A 13479-nucleotide genomic window follows, 5' to 3' on the forward strand; every position below is an offset into this window, starting at 1 on the left:
ATTTCTGTATAGGCTTGTTACTGAGGGTTAAAGATGTGATGCTATCTGTGGAGAAGGTGTATAAGGCAGTCCATTTCTGATTACTTCATCTGTCCGACTATCACTAATAGTGTGTGCTCTTGTACAAGCTATAAAGCTATAATTTACAGAAAACTCCCAGCCTACAAGCTAACTGCAAGCTCCATGAGGACGTGTACGAGGACGTGAGTGCTTTTACATGTTTTATTACTGTAATTATAGCATGGCGTGAAAACAGCCAGAGTTCACCAAACTTGAACTTTGAAACGCAGCTACATGCAAAAGTTTTGCGGATGAGCCTGTGTTTCTGGTCTAACACATTCACTTAATTAATGAAAGCCAATGGAACAAAAAGCGTGCTCTTCTGTAGTTATTTACATTTTCTTCGAACGCGCCCTTTAATATTGATAGAGTCATTGGAGGGGTGTGGTCGGAGAAATGACTGCTTGACTAACTATTTGGTGATCAGGTAGCAGGAGTAAGACAGGGTTCTACAAAATATTCAATTGTTAAACATTTCCATCCAAGGCACCATACAGGTGTGTGAAAAACAAGAAAGGTAAGAGAAGTTTACATTTATTTAAGCATTTAGTAGATGCTTTTATAGCGTCAAGAATAAATGTCTTGCTTACTGTACTGTAACCTGTACTGGTTACTGTAACTGCTTGGTTAGTTGCAACACAAAAGTCTTATCTAAAAATAAAAGCATGTCCAATAAGGTGCAATGAGCTAAATCAACACTGACAACATACTTGGTGTGAGAGTGTGTTCAGCAAAACAGCTGCATAAACAATCAACAATTTAATTACCATCATAATATAAAGCATAATATAATTTTGTGTTTTTGTATGTTTGTCTATGTGTTGTAACCAGCCTAGAGTTGTCTAGCCATGAACTAGCTTACCCCTTTAACAAACAGATATGAAACATCAGCACAAAACATAATGAATCTAGTTTATCTTTGATTAGTTTAACTACACAAAGAAGGCACTGCCATCATACAAATAAATGAAGTGAACTTACTTCAAAAATAACATTTCGCAAAAGACCTAATAAATCTTGTTTATCTTAAATGAGTTTAACTATACAAAGCAGGCACAGCCTTCATGCAAATAAATAAGGGAACTTAAAAAAAGTCCAATCTAAAATATGCTACATGATGTCTACACAGGGCACTACTTTCTTTACATGTTAAATAAGGACTTAAGCTAGAATGTGTAGAAAGTGGAAGTATTACAAATGAAACGTGTTACCACCATTCCAGCTGTCCCCTATATAAAGTTGACAAGTTTAATATAGAGACACATAAAAAACAATTAAAATATAATTGATAAACATACCATAATAGCTATTAGTTAAGATGACCTGGGCCCGTATTCACAAAGCATCTTAAGGCTAAAAGTAGTTCCTAACAAGCTGATTTAAGAGAAACTCTTAAAAATAATCGGTGTGTCTGTCCCAATTTTAGGTCTCCTAAATGTTTGTGCTAAGAGTATTTCACAAAGCGTTGTAGCGCTAAAACTAAACATGTAAGATAGGGGTAGTAAAGAGGACTCCAAAATCACTAAGATCAACTCACAACAATCCTAAAATGGCTGTAACACTGGCAGTCTACCTTGAAACGTAAACCTTTTAGAAAGATTTCCTGACAATGAGCTTAACCAAAGACCAATTAATTCTGCTAACTATTTATGAGACAGGCAAAATGCTTCCCACCAAGCAAAAAGTTGTCGAAAAGACGTCACTGCCAGACGTCCAAACCACGTCCAAATATGGTTGAAAAGTGAAAGGTGAAAAGACGTCTTTTTCAAGTCTTTAAAAAGACGTCGATTTTTGGGCTAAATTTGGACCAAATTTAGACGGACCAAAAAAAGACCACATTTGGATGTCGATTTTTGGGCTAAAAGACGTTAAAGGACGGGCTGACTTGATTTAGCCCAAAAAAGACGTCTAAATGACATCTGGTGCTGGGTGGGTTACATTAGCAGAATTATTTTTTATTTGCAAAATATAACTTATTTTTTTATAATTTGAAAATCATACTGTTTATTGTGTTATCATATGTTTATTGTGTTTTATTGTATTTGTTAGCTGTATTTCTTAAAGTTATTGTTACTTAATAAAAAACAATAAACAGTTTGATTAATATTAATTGGAATGCACACTTAAAAGTAGAATTTTGAATTGATCTCTTTTTGTAAATGAACTCTTTAATTTAAACATTTAAAAAAAATTATTCGAATATAATTATATATTAAATATTTTACTTGAAGTTGACTACGTTTTTATTTTAAGATCTTAATTTAAATATGTCAGCATGAGATCTCATTCTATAATATTTCTATGATTAAAAGACTGACAGAGACCAATCCTCTATCAGCCAATCACTGTGGTCATACAGTAAATTTGCTGACATCATCCAAAGCAACGAGGTCAACCCCGCCAGACGGTTGAGGATCCATTTGCACACTTGTGGTCGTACATGCAGGCTCAATCTCCAGCAAACACAAATGTAAGGGTAGGCAATCTCGTAGTCAAAATACAGGCAGATAATCAGGGCAGGCATCAATCGGCTCTCCAAGATAGACACGGAATAAAAAGCCAGCAATAACACTCAGTAACAATGCCAGGAAAAAAAATAAGACTTCGCAATGAGTGTGAATGAATGAGAGGTTTAAATAGGCAGTCCAATGGGGTTCAGGTGCAAGTGCAATCAGTTCCGGTATGTGGGTTTATGGGAATTGAAGTCCGGATAGAAGTTAATACTCAGGAGATGGCTCCCTCAGGTGGCGATCGAGGAGCTTCACACCCCGCCTTTTTCTTTTTGTTTAAGATTTCTTTCTGTTCCAAAATGTTTTGGGAATACGGGCCCTGAAAAGTCACGTAGGCTAACCTAAACAAAAACGCTGCAAAAGTAAAATTTCTATGTGAAAGTGTATGTGTTTCTTGATATTAATGTAAAGATTATTACACCATATGACACATTTGCATATTCATTTGCCCATCCACCTTTTTCTTGATGTCTCCATGGAGGGCGCCATTACAGCAAGCCAAAGAAAGTTCATAAAACCCTACGAACGTGTTACCACGTGACACAAGGGCACACATTTAAAGATAGCTTGGTATTAGCTCTGACTACTGCATTCTGCACCTCTCAAAAACATCACAACATATTGACTTCGTTATTGCATAGAACATCACTATAAACACATGAAGCATACATACAGGGCTAAGTGACATTACAATAACTTATTATATTAAATTAAGTTAAATATCACAGTTAAAAAATAAGTTGTATTCAACAATAACTCAACATTATGTACTACCACCACCACGTCTTAAAAACAATTTTCACTTGTAAGCAAGTAAGTTTTTTACAGTTTTAAAAAAAATTGCAAGCTTGTGTGTTGTATGTCATAAGTGAAAATATTTACAGGTTTTGTAAACCACATACCTTATGTAATTTATCCCATTAAAAAGAAAATTGGGGGCAATGGAACCAGGTTTGTATATAAAAACACATCCCTGTGACACTTAGGTATCAACGCTTTGATATAGGTGTAACGCTTTGCGGTCGGACAGATGAGAACAGAGTTCCAGTCATTGACTCGACATAGCGAAAACTCCACCAGAGTTAAATAAGCGATAATCCAGAGATCGATAGGCAAAAACTGATATTCCAAGATAACAGGCAAGAGACACTAGAACAACAGAAACAATAATCGACAAGGTGGTGAGTATATATATAGTCCCTGGGGAATTGGGTGCAGACTGTTATCAGAACTCAGGTGATTGAGAACAGAGGAATCTGTGCTCTGATGAAAGTAACATCCTTGGGCAAAAACAGGGAAAAGAGGACTAGGGACAAACGGAAGTGTTACAATAGGAGACTTCGGCAAAGCTCTTTACTCTGAATGTTGTCTCTTTATTAGGCAATGTAAGGATTACTCGTATATATATAAATAAAAGGTACCATTACCTAGAAAATAGCTCAAGTATTCAACATTCACCTCTGTACCATCACCCCGATACTCCAGATTAACACAAACTGAGACAAAAAGACAGCAAAAGCACTGACGAAGACATAAATGGATAGCTTGATAGAAGACCTAAGCCCTCAATACTGACCATCCTGAAAGCAAAATATGAACAAAACACAGCCAATTTATGGCATTTAATACAACAACATACTATCACAAACTCATTTTCATACCTAACATGAGAACTTGGTCTGTGTTGTCCCCTCAGGCATCTTGATGGATGTTGACTGCAAACCCAAAAATAAAGCCTCAGATATTGCAAGTTATTTATATTGGAGAAACCGTTAAAAAGGGCTATTACAGCTGTCAAAAATATTTGTATATCTTCTAGAAGTAGGCTACCTCATCAACAAAAGAATGGCAATGATGGCATACTCTGATTTCACAGTCCATGTCACAGAGCAGGCCCAGGATGTCACGGTCGGGATGGACAGAACCCACCGCAGGCAGGAAACGGTTAACAAAAATATTTATCGAAGTATAAACAAACAAAGACCCACAATGCGGAACAAAACTGTGGAAACAAATACACTAAAGCAAAGAATAAACTAGCGGAACCAATAAACTTCAGGACCATGCAAACAATTTGACATGAACTGGAAGACAGGAATTAATGACAGCAAACCGACAAGAGACAGAGAGCAAATGGGCATGAAGTAAGGGAAAACTAACGAAGGATAATTACAAAGGCAGGTAACAGGAATAAACACCATGGCCATGATTACGAGAGACAGGAGGGCGGGGCTAAGAGACGTGACTGGATACGTGGCGCCAAGTGACACAACAGAAACCAGAAAGACTTGGTAATGTCACGACTCTTTCAAGGGGGCTAGAAACTTGTGACAGGAAGGACACCGGAAACTTGACACAGGGCTTAGATGTCTTTGGGCACAAAATAACATGGTTATAGTTATAATGTGACTTTCTTTACATTAGGATCATAGTTGGGGATTTCCCCTCTGAAGGGCAGTGTTGTATATTACTTAACGCTACAGAACTCTGGTCAGGGAGTGGAGTCATCAGATGATTCTTTGCCTTTTTTATGCAGCAAACTTCTGAGCATATGATGTAGTTTCTGCAAATAATACAACAATGTACAGTTTGAACACCACTAGTATAGTATAAATATTTAACGACATATACATAAATACAGCAGCATAACACTAAGACATGACATTGTGCTAGTGATATGGACCTGTAATAATCACACACGACAGCTTATTTTATTATACATGTATGTAGCAGCAGATTACCGAAATAAAGTGCATAAACATTAGCCACTATGCTAGCAGATTTAAACCGATCATGAAAACATGATTAAAGCACTCATTTGGAGCGTCTTAATTGGCGAAACACACACACACACACTTATATAACATGTTGCAATGTCTGAATGATTTTGTGGTTTTCATAAACATATAAGCATGATTTTATGACTTTAAAAACGTACATTCATTTGTGCGTTGAGGGCACATTGGCATTTTGGACCCGGAAGCTGTGGTCTGACTTACAGTAAGCGGATACACAACAAAATTCTTCAGTAGTGGGAATTGTATAGTGCTGTTTAAGAGAAACAAAATATAAAAGTTAAACACAATGAGAATGAATGCATGTAAAGGTTGGGCTGAATTTTTTGTAAATATGTTCTTTTTTTGTTTAAGAACGAAAATGGGAAATTGGAGCAGCACTACATTTGAATGTAAGTTTTTTAGAATACATTTCATCACTAAGACATTCAGGTCCATATTTAGCAACTAGACGTTCAAAACAATTTTTTGTGTGTCATCATTATGGAAAGATCTTCTGTGTAGAGGGGTTACTTTGCTCTTACAGAATTGTTTAAAAGGGGCCCACTGAGACTATTCTTACACCGTGTCTGCCCTGGGCATAACCAGCGCGACGCAACAAAAAACATTAGAAACTCATTTGAGCCTATTATAAAATTTCATTTTCTCCACACTCCTATCTGTGTTAGATCATCAGACAATACCACTTTGTTGCATCATTTTACATTGCATTCATTTATAACAATAACCTTTGTAGTAGAACTATAATGTATATCTAATTTATACCATTAAATGTATTATTTATATTATAGCACATTATTCTAATAAAACATATTTTCACGTATTTTCAGGCAGACCAAAATAGTTTGTGACTCTTAAAATCATTGTTTTTCATAAAATATAAATATAATTCTACAATGATTCAAATAATAAATTGATTAACAGAATTATGCAATGTTTGTGGGAAAGATATCCAGTGACATTCAAGAAGTATTCAAACTTAGTTCTTTGTTGTCTAAGGACACATGAGAGGCAATAGCTTTTGGCATTATTAACACTGAAAATGAATATTATGTGCAGTTATCTTGGAAAAGAGAAATTGGTTTCCACAGTAACAAAATAGTAGTTTAGTAAAAGTACTTTTATGATGATATGATATTTCTTTTTTTTTTACATCATAGATGTTTTTCACCTTATAACTCTCGAAAAAAATCAGATTACACTGGGGCCTGATGTCACTGTACCATGTTTCCTGTCACCTGGGTCACCACATGGTGCTATGGACATGGAGATCAGATGGTTTAAGGAGACAGACTGTGTTTGTCTATATAAGAAAAGACAGGTGATTAAGGGAAAGGACTATGAGAACAGAGTGAGTCTGTTACCTAATGAGCTAAAGAGAGGTAATGTGTCCTTAACGCTGCAACCCTTCACAAAGTCTGATAATGGAGATTACATGTGTCAGGTCACCAATGGAACAAGAACAGAGGAGATAACAGTAAGAGTTGAAAAACGTTAGTATTGTAATATTACCTTTATTATTTATTATTTTAATTTATTGGTACAAAAATAGTCACTTGTAAATCCATAATTTTATCATTAATTAAAGTGATTCTTTCAACCCATGAGGTCTACTTATAATTTTACAAAATTTTGTATACACTTAAACAGTGATGAAGTGATAGTCATGACCTTCTTGACCTCTAGAATAAAATAGGCTAAATAGTTTGTGTCTTCAAGATTGTTGCTGTCTTTCATTAGTAATGTGCACACCGATGAGCCTAAACATTATGCCCATTTTAGAAAACCAGCTGGTAATGTGATGATCTGAAATGTATTATTCAAAGAAACCCTTAGTATAGGCTTTAAAGGAATACTTCACCCAAAAATACAATTTCTGTCATCATTCACTCACCACCGAGTTGTTCTAAATCTGTCTAAATGTCTTTGTTCTGATGAACACAGAAACATATATTTGGAAGTATGCTTAAAACCAGACAGAGTTTGCCCCCCATTGACTAGTTGTAAAAAACTTCATAATTTTTTCATGTTAAACATAAAAGAAGACATTTTTAAGAATGTAGGACAAAAAGCAGTTCTGGGGCACTTTTTGATTCTGGGGCACCTTAAATTTTTTTTGGACCGGTTAAATCTTCACAGGATAATGTGGCCTATACAACCGAACATTAGATTTGACAACAAACGTATTGTTTGAGGAACATTCAATGTGTTACCTTAGTTTACAAATTCTCCCAATCAAGCATCCGTATGATGTCTGAAAAATATAATTTGTATGCTAATGTTATTTATACTCTTAATGCTTATATGTATACATATATTAATTTTTGTGACAAAACATTTTGTCAACAGAAAGCTTCTTGTACAGGTACAAGCACATGGTGTTTAAAGCAACAGCTGGAGTATTGGTTATACTGCTAGTATTAGCAGCTATAGGAGCGAAAGTAGCAGTAGAAATAGCAATGGTAGTGACAGCAGCACCAGCAGCAGCAGCAGCAGTAGCATCACGTATCACTTTCCTGAAAGTAAGTGCAGCTTTATTGTAATCAAGCTTATTTGATAAGTCTTAAGAGCTTAAGATGAAGCCTTAAAAAGTAACATACATTTTATAGTGTTTTGCTTTTATTCAAAAAGGATTAACTGGACGTAAAAGTGAAATCACTCAACTCCTTAATTTCACAGATGTTAATGTCTTCTAAATCTGCTTTCAGTGATTCATAAGGAGACATCAACAGACATTTTAACAGAGAATTTGATTTCAATGTTTCATAATAGCTTAGTAATAGCATATAGTTACTTTCACACTCCCTTGCAATTCTACCCTTTCACAGGTGAACAGAATATGGCATACGGAGGAGAGACTGAAAATGGAAGGATCTGCTGTTTTGGCTGGTAAACCACCTCATATCTAACCTCAAGTTTAGGTAGAGCAAAATAATATTTGTTGCTTTAAAATGATTTAAAAAACACGCAATAGTAGACTTATATATATATATATATATATATATATATATATAATTATTACTGGATTAATTCTGTATGTATAGTCATATTAATTACTTGTAAATTCAATACAAAAAGCATGAATATAAATTGTTATATGATTAAGCTTTTATAAAATCGGTGCTTGAAATTAGAAAGTGGAAGTTGTAAAATTGTATGAATTATGTTTTCTTGAAGAAACACTGGCATGTCTTGCTGAAAAAGTCACAAATGTCGAAAAAAAACATAAAGATCAACTGGCTGCACTAAAAATGGAACTATATGAAAAAACTTGGCAGCTTCAAAAAGACGTTGAAAATCTCAAAAAGGATCAATCTTTATACAGTGAGCTTCACACAGTTTAAAGAGTTACTGTACATAAAAATAATTGTGTGGAACTGCTAAATTACTACCAACATAAACCATGTTGCAATTATAATTGTTATACTATGATTGTAGTTCATAGATACTGATTTTGCTGTCTACACTCTCCAAACTGGGGATCACTGGAACTGGTTCAACTTTGTATCTTAGAGGCAGATCATTCAAGGATTTCTTGAGAGGCGAGACATCAACTGACCGCAAGGGTTCCTCTAGGATTAATTTTCTCAATATACACAGATTTGTGGGCCCAATCATTCAGTCATACCATTGCATCCAATTGAAATGCAATTGTTGTTCTTTATTCACCTGACTAACTCTATTTATACAAATTTATAAAAAGCTGTTTTAAATCTCTCTATCTTCTACTCTAGCCGCATCTAAACATGAACATGGCTTTGTATACTATGCTTATTGACTATATTCACAATATGTAAAATTCTCTCTAATTTTTATGTCGCTTTGGAAGAAAGCTTTTGCCAAATAAATCAATGTAATATCAGTAATATGCTGTTGGGCTTTATCAAGTTACTGTATGATTGTGTAAAAAAATGTAATTGTGGACTGATTTCTTCTGAAATGCAGTAGCCTAATATACAAATATGCTACTCAGATAAGACAGACATATGAGAAAATGAGATTTGGTAAATTGATTATCCATTTCATTCTGAAGTGTTTGTTAAGCCCCTGTATACAACATAATTTAGAAGTAGCCGTTTCGAAGAAGACCAGTCCCTTGAGGTGTTGTGTAAGGTCTGAGTTTAAACCCTGTTGCTTGAAAAATTTGTTTAAGTGTATCATACTACACATAAACAGTATCTCTAGACAGATTAACTTTTTTGCATTTGGCATACGTGTGTTGTTCAGTTCCCTGGGAATCATACACACAAAAGTATCTTACTACTGCGTATATATAGTTAGCATTTTCATTTTGTGTAGTATTTACATGCCAAAGTCACAGTATGCGTCCACACTGTACGAAAAACCCTCCCGTTAAACTTCCACTGAAGGTAACTTTAGAAACTGTATCTTGAAAAACTTAAAATTAAAACTGATTTATTTTTCACTTATATCTATCGGTCAAATACTTTATAAAATAAATCTACAGATGAATAGTTAGTCTAATATATAATTGAGGAACGACTAGCAGAATACTTTTATACTTTTAAAAGCCACTTTTACTGTGTGCAATTTAGAAAAAGGAAAAAAATCAAACCAAGAAGTCTGTCTAAACCACATCCCACGACAGTGAAGTGGAGGCGAAGGGACAGAAATGGGAATGTGGTTAGGACTCTAAGGAAAAACTGTAATAAAACCTAAACTGAAGAGACAAGCTCAACATGGTGAGACGGTAAATTTTTTTACAAGAATTTAGAATTATTCATATTTCAGTAATTAATATTTTCTCCCTACGTATTCACATTTTCTTTTCTTAAAGGCTCCCACCAATGTGCCCATCCAAGAGGAATTTGTTTATGGAGCAGAAACTGGTAACTGTTAGCTAGTTAGATGGACTGGCAGGTGGTTAATATACTTTTAGTACTATTCTGCCAGATGCAACACATTGCATTTTTTGTAAATGAGATCCTAGCACATATCTAATGTGTACTGACCACGACACTTTTTTCATCTTCAATAAAGTCTTACTCATTGAGACTTTGAGTATAGAGCTTATCCTTAATGAAGAATGTATTCAGTCTAAGATGTGTCTGTGGCCACAGCCTGGCAAAAGCAGCAATCGCTAAGCCATGAAAGATGACACATCACAAGGAAGTCCATGGTTATGAATCTTTTGGTAGCTTAACATTTTCAAGAATGCATCTGCCAAGTCTAACTACTGAGACCATTGAACATTAGGAGTGTCTTCCTAGGCATTATCTATGCACCAGGGGTGGGTAGTAACGCGATACATTTAGGCCTACTATAGGTAACATTTTGCAAAAAAGTTTCCTTTTAAAGTAAAATGAAAGGGGGGTACTTTAACTCTTACTTGAGAATATTTAAAATAGAACATTTGTACTTTTACTTCGTTACACTGCGCAATGTTCCTTCGTTCCTTCAATTTAAAATAATGCATTATAAAATGCGTTTATTTCCAGAGTGATTGGTTCATTTGAGTAGATTCTTTTGAAAGCATTAATTGAACAATGTGCAAACCCGGTTGAATAGGTTCACGAATCAGTTCAAATTATTTGTTTCAGTTCGCAGCAAGTCTGAATCATCTGTAGCGGCGGAATAATTTTGTAACAACCAGGCAAATGGAAGTCAGAGACCAAACACTCCAGGTATAAGTATGACAGCTTTATTTAATTAAAACCATAAAAACACTCATATGGCCCATGCACATTACCCCCCTTTAGTCAAGGCTTGCTTTAATCTCCTCGACGCCAGATCCCGAAGACAGGAGGCACGGAGCTTGATCTCCGCCTGGGTCAGGATATAATCCAGGGGTTGGTGGCACCCATATAAAGAAGGCGCAGCTCGAGTAGTCTCTCAGATCCACAGGCCGGATATCATCCAATAATCCACAAGACCGTTTGTCAAATCTCATTTAGCAGTCCGGGGCTCTCCTAACCACCAAAGCAGGCCCTCACTCACTAACCCTTGTAATACCCCCTTTAACTGGCTACCTGTCTTCACAGTCCGGAGACACTAATCATCCCGAGCGGCCGTTTAGCGTGTCACCCACACTCGAGCTCCCGAATAGCATCTCCAACAGCATTTTTATCAGCCCTTTAACCCGCATCACAGAAATGCTTGTCTCTTCTGTGTTTTTATCTATGCTTTAGTCTCTGTTTGTATATTGTAAAGATATCTGCTTATTATAAAAATAATTACAAATATTGATTAAATATCATATTAAAATATTGGAGTTAATATTAATTTTATGACTAGGCCTTTAGACACAAAGTAACTAAGTAACTAGCAACTTGAGTAGTTTTTTCATTGCATCTTTTTTTACTTTTACTCAAGTTATTTTACAAATTGTGACTTTTACATTTAATTGAGTAAGAATTTCTCTAGTTACTTGTTATTATTTTTGTCATCATTGTTTTAATCAATGCTTGTGACCAATTTCTGGGTTGCTGTTTCAAATTAATATGATTATTGTAGCTGGACGTGTGTGTGTGTGAGTGTGTGTGCGTAAATATTTTATCCACTTTGAATCCACGCAATAAGTCTAAAAATGTACCAAAAAGGTACAACAATATATTATGTTTTATATTCCTATAAAGGTACAAAAAGTAAATTAGGGTACCAATTAGGGTACCAGCCAGTGGCAGTTCTACATTGAATTGCTCCCCGGGCGAGACCACCTTTGAGCGTTTGTGAGGTTTGAACACCCAGAGGTGAACTATTATGGCGTTCCAAAGGGTCCAAAAAAATTACTAACCAGCACACATTCGTCTCACTCAACGTCTAACTCCACGTCTTAACTTTTTTTTTAATTCTGCTATGTATTGCATTGAATTCAAGACGCAGACGTCACGTTGAGTGAGACGTGCCCCTGTCACTGGTTAAAATATCAAATTTCTCACAATTTACAAAGAGTTTGAAACATTTGAGATATTGTAGATAAGCAACTAAACAAAATATACAACACTGGCCTAGTGGTTGTTGGATGCTTTACAGCAAAAAGTTTACGATATTTGTATTGATTTTGTATTTCTTTTATGCGTGATGACAGGTAATATCACATTATATTATATGCAGCAGCAGTGTCAAGCCCTGTAGAGAGGAGGCTGTGTGTTTAGTTAACTGACCAATCAGAATGGACATTCAAATTATATGTCATTTGCTACCGTCAAAAAAGGCAGAAAGGAGGAAAATTCAATCCTATGTCGTTCCTAAAACCAATAGAACACTTAAGCTAGTCTCCATTTACTGTGACTTTAGCCAACATGACTGTAAGCAAATGTAGATATGTAAACAAAGGAGTAAAACACACTTACCTCAAGCACAACAGCTGAAGAGAAAAGCTCCTGTTTGCCAAATTATCATTTAAATCCCTATTATTAAGGACGTCGAAGCGCATGCATGCGTATGTCATGTTTATATAACAGGACCATACATACATTTGTGACAGTTAGGAGCGAAGAATTTAGTCCATCTACACCAGGTAAGTAGATGTTAGATTGAATGGGGCCCTCCATTCATACATTATTGTATTGGTCACTGTGTGTATCAGAACATCTCGGGAAACCGACCTGAAGTTAAACTGGTTTGTTTATTTGCAAAAATAACCATGTGGATGATCAGGTAAGAAAAACGAAAAGCCATATGAGAGTCTTTGTATGTCTGAATGATAAAAAATAAAAGCCATACGAGAGTCTTTAAATTTCTGAATGATAAAACTGTCCTTTGTTTTTGCAGGTGAAGGAGATCGTGCACTCAGGGCTAGAAGAGAGACTTATCGTGGAGCTGGAGATATCTCGGAGACTGAAGAATACACAAGAGGAGAATTTATGTAGGAGATAAATGGAATCCAAACAAACTGGCTAGAAACACATGCGAGACCAGACGCTTACTGAGGGTGAGGTGTGTGCTTATATGCTAGAGATGGGCATTTTGTCAATTTCTTATTTCGATCATTGATAGGTCTCAAAAAACAAGAACTCGGGGGGCGGGGCTTATTCGGCGGTGGGGCGTCCGTCATGGAGACAATGATCACAATTTCATATTTTAGCAATATTTTGGATTAGATTAGCACTTTCTGATAAACCAAAATGTTATTTTACAATTTATTGGCTCAA

At 35.5% G+C, this 13479-nt stretch overlaps 1 protein-coding gene across 5 annotated transcripts; it reads left to right on the top strand.

Moving 5' to 3' along the window:
- The first annotated feature begins 281 nt into the window (after positions 1–281).
- Positions 282–11523, top strand: LOC306891118 (selection and upkeep of intraepithelial T-cells protein 3-like). 5 transcript variants are annotated; one of them, XR_013786321.1, is made up of 8 exons: positions 282–577; positions 5720–5757; positions 6526–6858; positions 7715–7887; positions 8194–8254; positions 9922–10068; positions 10164–10215; positions 10927–11523. XR_013786321.1 is itself a non-coding variant. In XM_079451142.1 (7 exons), the coding sequence occupies exons 2-7, from the start codon at positions 5727–5729 to the stop codon at positions 8815–8817; spliced, it is 759 nt and encodes a 252-aa protein (XP_079307268.1). In that variant the 5' UTR covers positions 282–577; positions 5720–5726; the 3' UTR covers positions 8818–9921. The 5 variants fall into 5 exon arrangements, 3 of the variants coding, with proteins under 3 accessions (XP_079307268.1, XP_079307269.1, XP_079307267.1); XR_013786322.1 differs by lacking the exons at positions 9922–10068; positions 10164–10215; positions 10927–11523 and adding exons at positions 8543–8689; positions 8804–9915 and having other exon boundaries at positions 8194–8286; XM_079451142.1 differs by lacking the exons at positions 9922–10068; positions 10164–10215; positions 10927–11523 and adding exons at positions 8543–8689; positions 8804–9921.
- Positions 11524–13479: the final 1956 nt, after the last annotated feature.

The sequence above is a fragment of the Barbatula barbatula genome (assembly GCF_947034865.1).
Source record: "Barbatula barbatula genome assembly, chromosome: 2".
NCBI lineage: Eukaryota > Metazoa > Chordata > Actinopteri > Cypriniformes > Nemacheilidae > Barbatula > Barbatula barbatula.